Source organism: Amphiura filiformis, chromosome 1, assembly GCF_039555335.1.
Source record: "Amphiura filiformis chromosome 1, Afil_fr2py, whole genome shotgun sequence".
In the NCBI taxonomy this organism is placed as follows: Eukaryota; Metazoa; Echinodermata; class Ophiuroidea; order Amphilepidida; family Amphiuridae; genus Amphiura; species Amphiura filiformis.
The window spans coordinates 96705755-96723353 of NC_092628.1; the positions used below are offsets into that span (position 1 = coordinate 96705755).

General features: G+C 35.4%; 1 protein-coding gene across 2 annotated transcripts in view; it reads right to left on the minus strand.

Moving 5' to 3' along the window:
• The window catches only part of LOC140158945 (WD repeat-containing protein 7-like), a 29819-nt gene extending 20123 nt beyond the window's left edge, over positions 1–9696 (minus strand). For both annotated transcript variants that reach the window (XM_072182247.1, XM_072182239.1), the window contains exons 1-9: positions 9573–9696; positions 6823–7032; positions 5964–6070; positions 4810–4888; positions 4060–4234; positions 2659–2729; positions 2307–2429; positions 1444–1589; positions 619–721 (exon numbers count right to left, since the gene is read on the minus strand). In XM_072182247.1, coding sequence (XP_072038348.1) covers positions 619–721; positions 1444–1589; positions 2307–2429; positions 2659–2729; positions 4060–4234; positions 4810–4888; positions 5964–6070; positions 6823–6981 — 963 coding nt within the window. In that variant the 5' untranslated portion in view covers positions 6982–7032; positions 9573–9696. The remainder of the gene's footprint in view (positions 1–618; positions 722–1443; positions 1590–2306; positions 2430–2658; positions 2730–4059; positions 4235–4809; positions 4889–5963; positions 6071–6822; positions 7033–9572) is intronic.
• Positions 9697–17599: the final 7903 nt, after the last annotated feature.

A 17599-nucleotide genomic window follows, 5' to 3' on the forward strand; every position in this document is an offset into this window, starting at 1 on the left:
TATTATACACATGCCATAGGAAACTTCAAAGGAATTAAACATCATTATTTGATAAAGTGTTCATGTGAGGTATACCCTGGACTGTGCCTCTATTAATAGCTACATGTTTATCAGAGAAAGCTGATAGTCTAGCGGTTTGGATGTTTGCATAGCAAGCAGAACGTCACAGGTTGAATCGCCTATTGTATCATATTTTGCACATGTGTTGTATACCCTGGACTGTCCATCCATTAATAGCTACTGGTTTCAGCCTTGTTTATCAGGGAGAGCTGATAGTCCAGTGGTCTGAATGTATGGCAAGCAAGCTGAAGGTTACAGGTTTGATTCCTGTGTTGGTGCATTCTCCGTTTTTATCTGGGGTTTGTACCGGCACTTGTCAATTAGGTTTGTCTGAAGTTGTAAGTGTGACACATTGGAGGAGGGTTTGGAATGTTCCTTTCTATTGTTATGATTATATTCAGGTGTATCAATAATTTGATCCCCCAGTATTTACGTGTTCTGGCTCACGACCTGTTACCTACTTTATACATGAAATAATGTATTATGTATCTGATGAATGTCTTTACAGTCATTAACTAAAATCACCTAAGAAGGTTCAACATGGATTATATGACTAACCTTTTCATCTTGTGTTTCTAGTACACAAAATAAGAATGGGTGAGATACCAAATTTTGTCCACGGCTTAGACTGCTACGGAAATCATCACTTTCTGGAATGCAACTGAAAAAAAAAAAATACCACAAGAGGTAAATAGATTGTTGATATATTTTACAAAATTATACAGTAATGTCACATACACCTCATCTGAAATGAAACAATATATATAGTGGCCCCGTTTATGAGGTATATACGCTCTCATTATTAAGAGGGATTTTTTGGCAAATTTTGCGAGTAGACAAGGAGCCACAAAAATTACAACATGCTAACAATTTTTTGTACATACAGGATATATGCCAATAATGTTACAATTTCTTTCTGCTTTTGTTTAAAGTGACAGTCAATTATTTTACTGGGGCATGCCGAAATTGACCTGGTCCAACTTCTGCTATTGAGCCATAGGCAACTCAAGAGTCATTGATCACATCATGCTAAAGCTGATTTTACTAGATCGCTTTTGCAGAAAAGCAATTCTCACACATGATCAGTGTTTTTTTCTGTTTTCAGAGCGTTCAGCCAATCAATCAATACAAATCGCCGAGGCAAAAATGATGTCGCTTTTGCGAGCTGAAGAAATCTCAACTCACGAGCGATGTCGCTCATCACAAGGATGCATTAACCAATTATTTCCTACAAACTGGCTCTATTATTTTGCTAATAACTTTACCTTTTTGAATATTTTAATTGCTATCTGCAATCGCCAGTTAGTCACAGATATTTAAAAATGAGTTCACAGGGAGTGAAATAAACATAAATAGATGAGAGAGCAGGATTGCAATTCCTACCTTGATGGTAGCTGATAGAGATAGCCTCTGCCATTATCACTCCATACAATAACCCTATCAGCAGAAATGAAATCACCACCAGCCCACTGCTCACCCTTCTCACATGTCTCACAACAAAGCTGGGAAAAATCACCTGCATCGTAAATCTAGAGTAAAAAAACATTGAGAATATTATGTAAGTATGGAAAGTTCACTCTATCAGTGTGTTCTCTCTATTACTAGCTACTAGCAAGAGCTGTGAAGCCTAGTTATTCATTGTCTGTAAAGGACTGCAATGCAGATGAAAATTATCATTGCAGTTTAAATTTTGCACACAATGTAATGCCTCGTACTGCTGGATTATAGTATACTGCACTGCAGTGATTTGCATTGCCGCACAGCAATAAACATGGCAGCATCAAGACAATGATCATGTTCTACCGCAGGCTGCTGATATTGATGATATTAAATTCAAATTGTGTTTTAAAATATGCATATTTGCACACATAGCTGATAGGTACAGATGATATGTGACACAATCTGGAACATGAAGGCCTAAGAAGGCATTTGTGAAAATTGAGTTACTACACCTTATACAAACATTAGGCTATCATACAGTGAACACACCAAAGGTCTAGCATACTTGGTTCTAAAGTTATTTTGTGATGTCCATTTTCTTACATATTTTATTGCTATTTTACTACATATTTCTGCCTTTATATCTCAATTTCAAATTTGCTGCCTTTGGCCTCCATGGACTAGATTGTGTCACATATTAAAGTGCTAAAAAGTTTAATTCCATTGAATACTTTCTGATGATCAAAACAATTATAATGCTATCATTGAAATGTTGGTGATATTAAAACTGTACATATGACACCTACCTGCCAAGCTTTACTGCATACTATCAATACAGTTCTCAGTGTAAATGCACAGCATGATAGAGTAAGGGCATTTTGACACCGCAATGGTTTACATTCCTCTTCATAATGTGTTGTTCCAGGCTCCTGAAATGAAATTAGTTCATAGAACCAACAAAAAGTTTTATTCAAACCATGTGCTTCCACCATTCCTGACTTCTGTGTGGTTTGTGGTAAACTTACAAATTAATTCTCTGTTTTGTTTGAGACAATACTAGCCACATATTGAGGGGTTGTAACTGTCAACTGTCAACTAAAACATATGGTGCATGATTGGTGTTAGTTTGACATGTTAGGGTTCAGGTGTTATATTTACCTTTCCTTCCAGTCCTGATAGGCTCCAGACTTTGAGCATCCCAGTCTTGGACAGACCTATCACCACATCCTCTGCAAAACAATGGGGCATACCAATCAATCCTGGAGACAGGACACAAAGACAGAACAGACCAAGACAGGCACACAGACAAGACAATCACATACATGTACATATATTGCAAAACAACAGAAATTTGACTGCTTTTACAAATAAAAAGATTTAGGCTTGAATTTCTAGACTCTTTGAGGCAAACTTTTATAATTAATGCATTTTAAATCAAATGAAGTTAGTGCAAAAGCAGTAAAAATCATGATTCATAAAAAAAGCAAATAGCAGCATTTCAGCAATTGATAGAGTAGCAAAAAAATTCATCACATAAAAGTTGTATAGAATAAGCACCTCAGCAATTGGTTGTTGACAACAAAGCATGGATGTATCAAACATACACAGTCACAAAGAGACAAAATCAAATACATTCTTAAAACACTCAAAACAATAAAACAAAAACAAAAAGTAGAATGATGTATGTTCATAAGTAGGGCTAAATACCAATCAATATAAAGTCATTTGTACTGTAAATCACATGTCTAATGAGGATATAACAGACTGTAGAGTATCACCAAGTCATAGTCAAAAGTAGTTGTGACTATCGCTTATAGTCTGAATAAAGTTGACTTGGTTATGCAACCCTACTGCTACCTACTCACTAATGACTACATTTCCAGGTTGTTCCTACTGATTTCTCTATTATGAAGTTACACAGTACGAAATAGCATAATAGGGATTTTGTGAAAATCTTACTGCCTGGGCAAAATTAAACTGCTCAGATCTTCCTCAGCACACTATTAAAAAAAATATCTGTTTTGCCTAAAGAAACATAGCTCAATCCTTTGGAAATAAGGGCCAAAAACATGCATTTTTAGAGTGTTTTTCGTATGCTGTGACAATCAAGCCCAAAGACTTGTACTAAGACTAATTTCAGGTTATGGATTGTAATATATGAAAAACAAATGTTCTTATATCTTTTATAACCAACTGTCAAAATTAACAATATATTAAGAGCAAAGTCATAGCCTATACTAAAAATTTTGATTGCTTAGACTTGTGCCAAGTCAGAAATCATGCAAAAGTGCATGATTTTGGTGCATTCTCCCTGTAATTGCAAAACTATTTCAAATATGACTTATTGCCAGTTAGATTTAGAACTAACTTAAGGATTAGGATTTAGATATGTTTTATGTGGCAAAACAGGATAATATTTTTCTAATCCAAAAATATAAGTACTGCATTTTTCTGGAATGGGGAATAGTATGTACCCTTCGAAAAAACTTCCAACACTTGCAAGTCGATCTGAGGAAAAGAGTGTTTTCTTGCCATGCACCCTAGCTACTACTGACTCACCTTGTCTCTTGAGTGGTTTGACTATACACAATGCACTGATCCAATCAGGAGCTACTTTAGATGAGAGTGTGAATAGTAGCTCCAGAGTGGTAGTGTCTATAATATGTATGTCTGGATAGTACCCTTGGCAAATCAAACGGTGTTCTCTTGCAACTCCTTTGGTTGCTTGGTATGTCTGTGAAGAACAAAAAATAATTGCGGAATAAGACACAGCGCAAACTTTCTTAAACAACGGTAAGAACACTAACAATAATAACAACAACAACAACAACAACAACAACAACAACAACAACAACAACAACAACAACAAGCATAACACACAATAAATAGTTGTGTTTTGAATAAACAAAGAAAGAAAAACATATCTCAGAAAAGACAAAAATTTGAAGCCTCTTTGATAGTTACATGACATTACAAATACGGGTGCAACTTGATAGACTCCATTTGCGAAAGTCAATGCGATTGGACTCACAGCTAACAGCCAACTCATATAAATATGAATTAAACATCCAAAAATAATCAGGTGACCAAAAGGCCACCAATTTGACATAAAAAACTGGTCCTCTTCAAGTTCAAGAAACTGTCTAGTTTTTCATTGGTAGATAGTACCAACAATTCACTACTACAATATGTAGTAACAAAGTTGAACATAACTCACAAAATTGGCATTAACTTTGATAAGGACTACATAAATCCTACACAGTCATGTAGCCTTATACACATTTAATAGACCTCATGTACCATACTTACATGCATCATAGTGTGAACACCTGCTAGCTTTGTCTGTTCAATGCAGCGTCCATCACTTACATCCCACAAGCAAAGCTCCCTATAAAGTCAACACAAAATATGTCATTTGATATGCTTCATAGTGAAGTAGTGTGTGGACTAGCAGGTAGGGGTGCATGGGGCAAGGTTTTCAGGATGACTGCCACAACAAATTCAATCATAACAAACAGGCATCCAGGTTGTAGCTTTATCTTACTTTCAAGAGTATATGGTCCGGTCATCAGAATCAGTATCTTAGCTTGAAATTTCAATTTTTGCAGTACAATTGCGCATCCAGATTTGACAGTAACCAGGTTGCAGCAGCCCACTAGGAGGTCAGTGAATTTAATTTGCAAACATGGTCTTCAATTGGAAATTTGATCCACTTCTGGGTTAAAGGCATTTGCGGGATGGGTGGATACATTATAGGTACAACACTGGCTCAGGAGCCATTTGCCCTGTATGTTTTACAGGGTTCATCTTGCGATTACTTTTTTAAAGAGCTGACAATATACATGTACGTTTATGTATTAGTACTTCTAAACAAACTTGTACAGTGCTTCAAATTCTGTTTGAAGATCTGAACATTAGGATATTAGTATGGAGATAAAGTACAACACCCTGTTTGACAGCCTGCATGGGAAACCTAGGAACAAAAACATGCCTGCCACATACAAACTTGTTCACAACTGATAAGATTTCATGCAAATAATCCACTACCTCGGATATCATAATCTCCTGGCATCATATGGTCTGAACTAATCAATCATATACATGTATGGGATTGGTTATTTTGCTTTGAAAATTTGTAAAAAAATTCCTCTCATATATTGCCAGTGAACATGAACTCTGTTGAATTCGTGAAAAAATACTGCCAGTGCATATGACCTCTTTTGAGGTACGGTAACAAAGATTCTAAAAACCAAACTTCCATGATCCACAGAAAAAAATTGGTAATCCCCAGGAAATTATGTAGCTGAAATTATGAAAGAATGAAATATATAATAAGGTTCTTAAGATTTTGGAAAATTTTCCTATAGTGCTCTAACCAGGAAACTAGAGTAAGAACTAAAGAATATGATAGCTGTCCATCCTGTCAAATGGCATTCTCAAGGGTCTACTAAATTAGTACTTGCCCATTTTCTGCAGCACTGATGAAACTGGCTGTTTCCCATGATTCATTAGCCCTGGCCAAGCAAGATATAGCTGCAGAGTGCCCAAGTAGCATGTTACGAGGTACAACCTGAAAACAATGAGAGTCCACATTGGAGAATTTTATTTTTAAACATGACATTTTAACAGGTGGGAGACAATTTTTTCTTGCAAATTAAAAACATACAGGGTCCTGCACTATGAGTTGGGACACCTAATTTGGCGATAGAACACTTTTCCACTTTAAGCGATGTTTATGATGTCATATTTTCCATAATACTTGTCATACAAAAATAAATTTGGTGTCATTTTAAAGAGTAATCTATACTCTTTCCATAGCAATAAATAAAATTGGTTCATATTGTTTCAGTTTTAATTAGGATTAATTAATTAATAAATTGGTGATTGCGGTGGCGGCTAGGGAGGCGGTGGCTAGGGAGTCAAGTTTTTAAAAGTTTATTTTAAAGAAATGGGAAGGTCCGTGTCATGAAAACATAATTTCTGGATTAACTGACCCTAAATACATATAAATAGACACCAAAATGAAAGAAAAAGCTTTAAAATAAGAAATTAACATCATTTTATTACAATTAAATATATTTTTGAGACTCCCCCCCCCCCTTTCCTGAAAATGGTATTTTGGCCAGCATCAGTTCATTTATTGGCCAATTTTCATTAATTAGGTGTCAAAATGTTCAGGAAAACAAGCCTCATCAAGTAAGATGTTACTTAGCTGCAAGATGAAAGCCATTGTAATTTTCAAAATTTCCCATGTGTTACCGAAAGGGGTCCCAACTCATTGCGCAGGACCACAGATATATTTTTAGAGTTGGTTGTATTTACCTGCATACTCTCATTAAGATCCCACAAGACAATCTGTCCATCATGACACCCAGTGATAATAGTCCTTTGGTCACTAGTAACTAGCACAGCTGAGATACAATGGGTAGGAGCTGTGCTACCCCATAGCACCACAGGTACAACAAGCCCACTCGATGTCATGGTGAGGATTGAATGATATTGCTACAGATTTTTACATTTAGATGCTCTGATCTGAAAAAGATAATAATAAATACCATAATTATTCTCATTAGAATTTTAATAGCAATTAAAAACATAATGGAAACCACTGCAATCCAAAGAAGGGTAAACTGCTGTACCGGTACTGACATACTACTTTGGCCACTTTTTGATACATTTTATTTTTTTCTCTAGAGATGACATACATGTGCTTTCTTTCTGCAAGTTGCATTTTTTGTTGACATCTACATGTAGCCCCTTAACCATGAATTTTTATCTTTGTGTAAAAACATTGCCTTCATATTATTTTTTGTGATAAATTGGTGGCCACAGTGCAAGGTGGCTGGAATAGCCCCAATAATAATAAAACTATGGTTTGCTAAATTGCTATGTCTTTGAGGTTTATCAAAGTAGAAAACTCAGAAAAAGTGTTCTCAAAAATTTCCAGTGTATTAAATCCACATCCAAATGTTTAAATAAAATTGCCCCCCCCCTTACTCAAGAACTCTAGCTTCGAAATTGCACACGATAGTTACGCATTTGATGCTAGAGTGCCTTGATATCATTTTTCGGTTGGACAGCGGTACAATTTTTATGCTGGTCAGCGGTCAGGGTTCGATTTAGAAAATAAAATTGACATGCACAACTCTGATTTTTTCCTCAAAATGGGCTGAATAACACAACATTTTGCATGCACAGGCAAAATTCTACATGCACAGAGCCAAAGTTACTGTATGCATTTGTGCATGTAAAACCCCTCTAAATCGAACCCTGTCAGCGGTTATATATTCTGTAAATGTTGAAAATTGGATGAAAGTTATTTCGAGAGTCAACTTAGTACCGTACAAGGAACTTAAATGTGATGCGATCAAGCAAAATGAGTCTGATGTCGATCAAAATCAAAATTCAGTTTTCAATATCATTATATCAGCCATTCTCAGAGCTTTATTTTACTGAAAACCCCATCATAATTAGACTTATGGTTCCAAAGATATGGTCATTTTAGTGTTGCTCAGAACAATAAAATACAAAGGAAGTTGAATACTATTATTGATTATATCTCAAAATCAATATTCCCGACATCCGACTCATTTTGCTTGATTGCATCACAAATACGATGTCCTCATTCACAAACTGATACTATCTGTCCATCGTTGTTATTTGTTGGGATCCCTCACAGTCTCCCAAAACATCAAAACATCAACAGCGTTGCACATATGTGATCACATTGAAACACGGCAGTGTCGGAAAACCACATTTAAAGATAATAAAGAAAAAGGGCCTCGATAAATAAAGAAAATAATAAGAAATTTGAACTCTATTTGTCCCATAAAATCACCATTCTACATGCGACATTCATGGAAGAGGTGTCATTTTAAAGCTTAAAAGCAATCCTCTAGCTTGGTAAAATGGCCTACAAGTTCATTTTTGACGACAGCTGCCGTGTTTCGATGTGATGGGTCACATATTACTTAAGACTGTCCTTTTTCACATAACGCAGACAAAGTAGGGCCAACTTGCCTGGAAATGGTCAAATTTTGGCAAGAAATATCTCTGTGTAATCCTATGCAAGTCCCACATCACATCGATATCGGCGATCATGTTTTTTTTTACTGAAGTTTGGCTAGGCTGGTTCCACCAGCGTCATGCACGTGACGTGACACAGCTAAAATAATCAACCGGAAATCGGGGGTCATTAAAACATCAACAAATTTCAAAACACGGAAGTCAGTAAACTTAATGGCGAGCGGTCCGAATTTTGAGCCATTCTACATTCTACAGGATTTTATGGGTAGACAACCTATGTACAGTTGTATCGCGCCCATCTTGTCCTCTTGAACCTAGTAGAGGGTTGAGTGCAGATATCAGAACCAGGGATGATCCCCCTTCTCTTTTCGAATAGCTCTGACACTTTAACATGCACAGGGATGAATCCTCCTGAACACAGGACCAGCGGCTTTATGTGACTTCTGAATCACGGATGTCGCACATACACTACCTATATCTGCACATGCTATGCAGTGTATGGGAGCGAGAAGAAATTCTTCAATTAAATTGAAGATGACCATATAGGAACTTTTTGGGAGGGAAGAGAATTTTCACCTAAGAAGGCAAGCCCAAGGCTCGAATCGGCGTCGATCGTATCTCCCGGCCGGCAGCGCAACGCCTTAACCGCTCGGCCATCTCACCGGCCATACAAGTTTACGTGGTCTAGAGTCAACTGCATCAAGATTTGCCTATTTTGGACAGTCTAAAATTTTGCTGAAGTGTAATTTTTCAAGAAAATGATAAACATTGAGGTCAACTCATCTATAGCATGATAGTGCATGATAAAATGATGAATTTCCAAAATGATAATCATCGAGTGACTATGCAGCTGACTGACTCACAGTGAGTGAGACAGAGTCTGACTGAGTCAGTGAGTGACATCAGACATATTACAAACATGATAATTTATATCAATCATGAAAATAAATATGGGATGATCTTGCAAAACACAACATAGAAGAAAACAATTGTATGGCTACATGAACATTTACAGTCACTAACTTTGATCTTCTCATATTGCTTACCTTAATCTGTGAGAAAATCTGCTCTAACTTTGAAGAAAACACATTGTTTTCTCTCTTTTGCCCATCCCACTTGCACGGTTTTCGCGTTTCTGCGATTGCTGCATTATTTTTTTTTTGCATTCAGGGCTCATTGCATCAATCAGGTACGTACTAGGGTTGGGCTCCTCGATAGATTTTGCATGAAAGATTTCAAATTCAAATCATGAAACTGGGGTTTAAAGGGGCATTTCGTGATCCACAGCCTCATCCCCCCACTTTTCTCAAAAAAAGTTGAGATTTTTATATCGCTGGAAACCTCTGGCTACATCATGTTTATGTACAAAATATCTCTTGCAGATTAATTCGTTTAGCTAAGATATCGTGAAATTTGAATTTCGTTCTGGTGCACCAGAACGAAATTAGGTCTACAACACATTGTCTATGGGGGGGTCTATGGAGCAGTGTAATACACATAATCATGCATAACTCACAAACGCAAAATCGGAATCAACTGAAATTTTGGGAATAGGCTTTTTTCGTGGATATGTACTGAAACATGTCATAAAAAGAGGATGCTAGGATCAGGAAATCCTCCTTTAATTAACACTTGCACAGTTTGCCCCACCCACTTTCTTTCCCCAGTTTTCCCCACCCACTTTTGAGAAAACCCCAAAATTACATAAATTTCCACTTTTTTGGCAATTTTGCGCAAAATTTGTCGATTTTACCCCCCACCCCACCGAAATTCACTTTTCCCCAGTGGCGTAGCCAGGATTTCTGACCGGGGGGCACAACTTGTAAATGTAGGCCCTACCGACGGAAATATTTTTGCCGACGGAAGTTGTGATTTGTTGACCCCAATTTTTTTTTTCCATGGTTTGAAAAAGTGAAGAAAAGAAAAATAGGCGATACGATACATAGGCCTAACTAACATAGGCCCCCTACAATTTTTATGTATAATTCAATTTAATTAAACTTTTTCACTTATTTTAGTCACATGGGTCAAAAAATAGTCTATTGTTACCCAAATTTTTTTTCACAAACGCCATCCATCTACCGACGGCCTTACATGAACTGACGGCCATAAGGGTAGGCCTACATGCCACTAAATAGCTTTCCATAGACTTTACGTGCAAATAGGGGTCACGTTTTAGGCTATAAGTCGAGTTACGTCTTACTTTGAAATATATATTTGATATCATCTTAATCAGAACAAAATTCTGCATAACATACCTGAAAATGACACCATATTTTAGGTCTAATTTTTGAGAAAAATAGCGCTATATAAAAAGGCCCGATTTTCCCGTGTTTACGTCCGACTGCTTACCGCGTTTTGACCTCGTGTGTTCATGCGCTCATCATTGTAAACATCACTCAAATTTTCGTGTTTTTTGTTCAAATTAGTAGAGATCACATTCACAAGTTCTAGCAAAACACGATTTGCAACACTAAAATTGTTAATATTGTACCGATTTTGCACAATTTTTATGCAAAGTTGGGACTATAGTCGTGATAAACTTTTACCGGAAACCGCTTCACATGCGGATTTAGTGGTATGAACCCTTGAAGAGGCTAAAACATCGTTTTTAGGCCTTGAAAATGATTTTGTTATCTTTTTCACTACATTTTAAATTAATTGTAAGAAATTTTGGGGTATTTTCTTTCATACTTTAGACAGGATGTCGATTTCAAGCACATATGATAGCCGACAATTGCCATTTTTCGTCATTTTGATGCACATGAATGCACAATGGTTGCTGATTTGCTATTTTCATGAAGATATTAATTGATATTAAGAGTAAACGTTCTTTTAACATCTTTTACAAGTGCATAACTTCACAATTAAAACATTCTCAGTACCTGCAGACTATTTAAAAAGACAAGAAATGTCAATCAAGTAGGCCTACCCCCCTCCAGCGTCACTTTTAACCCGTTTTGTCCAAAAAGCAAATGTAATGAATGGCTATTTGAAATTAAATATTAATATAAATTAAACTTTGAATGTTATAACTATTTAAAATACTGGACAGTGGTATAAATAAAGCAAACTAGAAACTTAAATATCTTAAATCTAATATTTTATGTAATTTTATTAAAATTGAAGGCCAAAACTTGAGTTTAAATGACAAAAAAATTGGTTAAAAAATAACAATGAAATTGAAAAAACTTCTTTGTAATTTAAACACCAATAAACAATGTTTTCAATATTTTGAAACTCTTCTTAATTCATATCAAAAGGTTTCAAACTTCTACCAAAATCGGAACTTTTATTAATAAAAGCAGGCCTATTCGCGGCAAACGCACATACAGCGAAAAACCCGGCGGCGTCCATGAACGCGCTTGTTGAATACCCTCCTCTTTTCTTCGCGTGCATTTTAAATAGATAAAGACGCGCAGAAAACGCATGGAATTGCTCCTTAAAGGGTACATGCCACTAAATAGCTTTCCATAGACTTTACGTGCAAAATAGGGGTCACGTTTTAGGCTATAAGTCGAGTTACGTCTTACTTTGAAATATATATTTGATATCATCTTAATCAGAACAAAATTCTGCATAACATACCTGAAAATGACACCATATTTTAGGTCTACTTTTTGAGAAAAATAGCGCTATATAAAAAGGCCCGATTTTCCCGTGTTTACGTCCGACTGCTTACCGCGTTTTGACCTCGTGTGTTCATGCGCTCATCATTGTAAACATCACTCAAATTTTCGTGTTTTTTGTTTAAATTAGTAGAGATCACATTAACAAGTTCTAGCAAAACACGATTTGCAACACTAAAATTGTTAATATTGTACCGATTTTGCACAATTTTTATGCAAAGTTGGGACTATAGTCGTGATAAACTTTTACCGGAAACCGCTTCACATGCGGATTTAGTGGTATGAGATCTCACACCACCAAATCAGAGTCCCATAGAGATATGTGCTAAATTTGCCTGAAGAAAACGTCATTTTTTCTTCACAGGAGCGACTCAGTTTTAAGCGACAGCTATGATGGTTGAAATCAGCCCTTGCCTGATCCCTCTGGCTGGGAAAAATATAGGTTGACCGTCATTATTTTTTTACGGTTGGCCCTCAAAGTCTACGATGTCTGGGAATTTACTATTTTTCAAGCAAAACCATGCCGGTGTTTCTGTAAAGAAAAGGCTGCTTAAAATCATTAAAAGTTATTCGATTTCTCCCATCTGTGGTACACTTGCAGGAATTAATATTACTAATCATAACCATTCCAAATTTGGCTAAAATTATGCAAATTTCTGCTCATTTTAATGCTTAAATTCACAATCAATGGGTTTTTCTGAGAAGTGAAATTCAAGGGCGCACAACCATATATACTATTTGGTGGTGTGAAATCATGAACCCTTGAAGAGGCTAAAACATCGTTTTTAGGCCTTGAAAATGATTTTGTTATCTTTTTCACTACATTTTAAATTAATTGTAAGAAATTTTGGGGTATTTTCTTTCATACTTTAGACAGGATGTCGATTTCAAGCACATATGATAGCCGACAATTGCCATTTTTCGTCATTTTGATGCACATGAATGCACAATGGTTGCTGATTTGCTATTTTCATGAAGATATTAATTGATATTAAGAGTAAACGTTCTTTTAACATCTTTTACAAGTGCATAACTTCACAATTAAAACATTCTCAGTACCTGCAGACTATTTAAAAAGACAAGAAATGTCAATCAAGTAGGCCTACCCCCCCCCTCCAGCGTCACTTTTAACCCGTTTTGTCCAAAAAGCAAATGTAATGAATGGCTATTTGAAATTAAATATTAATATAAATTAAACTTTGAATGTTATAACTATTTAAAATACTGGACAGTGGTATAAATAAAGCAAACTAGAAACTTAAATATCTTAAATCTAATATTTTATGTAATTTTATTAAAATTGAAGGCCAAAACTTGAGTTTAAATGACAAAAAATTGGTTAAAAATAACAATGAAATTGAAAAACTTCTTTGTAATTTAAACACCAATAAACAATGTTTTCAATATTTTGAAACTCTTCTTAATTCATATCAAAAGGTTTCAAACTTCTACCAAAATCGGAACTTTTATTAATAAAAGCAGGCCTATTCGCGGCAAACGCACATACAGCGAAAAACCCGGCGGCGTCCATGAACGCGCTTGTTGAATACCCTCCTCTTTTCTTCGCGTGCATTTTAAATAGATAAAGACGCGCAGAAAACGCATGGAATTGCTCCTTAAAGGGTACATGCCACTAAATAGCTTTCCATAGACTTTACGTGCAAAATAGGGGTCACGTTTTAGGCTATAAGTCGAGTTACGTCTTACTTTGAAATATATATTTGATATCATCTTAATCAGAACAAAATTCTGCATAACATACCTGAAAATGACACCATATTTTAGGTCTACTTTTTGAGAAAAATAGCGCTATATAAAAGGCCCGATTTTCCCGTGTTTACGTCCGACTGCTTACCGCGTTTTGACCTCGTGTGTTCATGCGCTCATCATTGTAAACATCACTCAAATTTTCGTGTTTTTTGTTCAAATTAGTAGAGATCACATTCACAAGTTCTAGCAAAACACGATTTGCAACACTAAAATTGTTAATATTGTACCGATTTTGCACAATTTTTATGCAAAGTTGGGACTATAGTCGTGATAAACTTTTACCGGAAACCGCTTCACATGCGGATTTAGTGGTATGAACCCTTGAAGAGGCTAAAACATCGTTTTTAGGCCTTGAAAATGATTTTGTTATCTTTTCACTACATTTTAAATTAATTGTAAGAAATTTTGGGGTATTTTCTTTCATACTTTAGACAGGATGTCGATTTCAAGCACATATGATAGCCGACAATTGCCATTTTTCGTCATTTTGATGCACATGAATGCACAATGGTTGCTGATTTGCTATTTTCATGAAGATATTAATTGATATTAAGAGTAAACGTTCTTTTAACATCTTTTACAAGTGCATAACTTCACAATTAAAACATTCTCAGTACCTGCAGACTATTTAAAAAGACAAGAAATGTCAATCAAGTAGGCCTACCCCCCTCCAGCGTCACTTTTAACCCGTTTTGTCCAAAAAGCAAATGTAATGAATGGCTATTTGAAATTAAATATTAATATAAATTAAACTTTGAATGTTATAACTATTTAAAATACTGGACAGTGGTATAAATAAAGCAAACTAGAAACTTAAATATCTTAAATCTAATATTTTATGTAATTTTATTAAAATTGAAGGCCAAAACTTGAGTTTAAATGACAAAAAATTGGTTAAAAAATAACAATGAAATTGAAAACTTCTTTGTAATTTAAACACCAATAAACAATGTTTTCAATATTTTGAAACTCTTCTTAATTCATATCAAAAGGTTTCAAACTTCTACCAAAATCGGAACTTTTATTAATAAAAGCAGGCCTATTCGCGGCAAACGCACATACAGCGAAAAACCCGGCGGCGTCCATGAACGCGCTTGTTGAATACCCTCCTCTTTTCTTCGCGTGCATTTTAAATAGATAAAGACGCGCAGAAAACGCATGGAATTGCTCCTTAAAGGGTACATGCCACTAAATAGCTTTCCATAGACTTTACGTGCAAAATAGGGGTCACGTTTTAGGCTATAAGTCGAGTTACGTCTTACTTTGAAATATATATTTGATATCATCTTAATCAGAACAAAATTCTGCATAACATACCTGAAAATGACACCATATTTTAGGTCTACTTTTTGAGAAAAATAGCGCTATATAAAAGGCCCGATTTTCCCGTGTTTACGTCCGACTGCTTACCGCGTTTTGACCTCGTGTGTTCATGCGCTCATCATTGTAAACATCACTCAAATTTTCGTGTTTTTGTTCAAATTAGTAGAGATCACATTCACAAGTTCTAGCAAAACACGATTTGCAACACTAAAATTGTTAATATTGTACCGATTTTGCACAATTTTTATGCAAAGTTGGGACTATAGTCGTGATAAACTTTTACCGGAAACCGCTTCACATGCGGATTTAGTGGTATGAGATCTCACACCACCAAATCAGAGTCCCATAGAGATATGTGCTAAATTTGCCTGAAGAAAACGTCATTTTTTCTTCACAGGAGCGACTCAGTTTTAAGCGACAGCTATGATGGTTGAAATCAGCCCTTGCCTGATCCCTCTGGCTGGGAAAAAATATAGGTTGACCGTCATTATTTTTTTTTTTTTGCTCTCAAAGTCTACGATGTCTGGGAATTTACTATTTTTCAGGCAAAACCATGCCGGTGTTTCTGTAAAGAAAAGGCTGCTTAAAATCATTAAAAGTTATTCGATTTCTCCCATCTGTGGTACACTTGCAGGAATTAATATTACTAATCATAACCATTCCAAATTTGGCTAAAATTATGCAAATTTCTGCTCATTTTAATGCTTAAATTCACAATCAATGGGTTTTTCTGAGAAGTGAAATTCAAGGGCGCACAACCATATATACTATTTGGTGGTGTGAAATCATGAACCCTTGAAGAGGCTAAAACATCGTTTTTAGGCCTTGAAAATGATTTTGTTATCTTTTTCACTACATTTTAAATTAATTGTAAGAAATTTTGGGGTATTTTCTTTCATACTTTAGACAGGATGTCGATTTCAAGCACATATGATAGCCGACAATTGCCATTTTTCGTCATTTTGATGCACATGAATGCACAATGGTTGCTGATTTGCTATTTTCATGAAGATATTAATTGATATTAAGAGTAAACGTTCTTTTAACATCTTTTACAAGTGCATAACTTCACAATTAAAACATTCTCAGTACCTGCAGACTATTTAAAAAGACAAGAAATGTCAATCAAGTAGGCCTACCCCCCCCCCCTCCAGCGTCACTTTTAACCCGTTTTGTCCAAAAAGCAAATGTAATGAATGGCTATTTGAAATTAAATATTAATATAAATTAAACTTTGAATGTTATAACTATTTAAAATACTGGACAGTGGTATAAATAAAGCAAACTAGAAACTTAAATATCTTAAATCTAATATTTTATGTAATTTTATTAAAATTGAAGGCCAAAACTTGAGTTTAAATGACAAAAAATTGGTTAAAAATAACAATGAAATTGAAAAACTTCTTTGTAATTTAAACACCAATAAACAATGTTTTCAATATTTTGAAACTCTTCTTAATTCATATCAAAAGGTTTCAAACTTCTACCAAAATCGGAACTTTTATTAATAAAAGCAGGCCTATTCGCGGCAAACGCACATACAGCGAAAAACCCGGCGGCGTCCATGAACGCGCTTGTTGAATACCCTCCTCTTTTCTTCGCGTGCATTTTAAATAGATAAAGACGCGCAGAAAACGCATGGAATTGCTCCTTAAAGGGTACATGCCACTAAATAGCTTTCCATAGACTTTACGTGCAAAATAGGGGTCACGTTTTAGGCTATAAGTCGAGTTACGTCTTACTTTGAAATATATATTTGATATCATCTTAATCAGAACAAAATTCTGCATAACATACCTGAAAATGACACCATATTTTAGGTCTACTTTTTGAGAAAAATAGCGCTATATAAAAAGGCCCGATTTTCCCGTGTTTACGTCCGACTGCTTACCGCGTTTTGACCTCGTGTGTTCATGCGCTCATCATTGTAAACATCACTCAAATTTTCGTGTTTTTGTTCAAATTAGTAGAGATCACATTCACAAGTTCTAGCAAAACACGATTTGCAACACTAAAATTGTTAATATTGTACCGATTTTGCACAATTTTTATGCAAAGTTGGGACTATAGTCGTGATAAACTTTTACCGGAAACCGCTTCACATGCGGATTTAGTGGTATGAACCCTTGAAGAGGCTAAAACATCGTTTTTAGGCCTTGAAAATGATTTTGTTATCTTTTTCACTACATTTTAAATTAATTGTAAGAAATTTTGGGGTATTTTCTTTCATACTTTAGACAGGATGTCGATTTCAAGCACATATGATAGCCGACAATTGCCATTTTCGTCATTTTGATGCACATGAATGCACAATGGTTGCTGATTTGCTATTTTCATGAAGATATTAATTG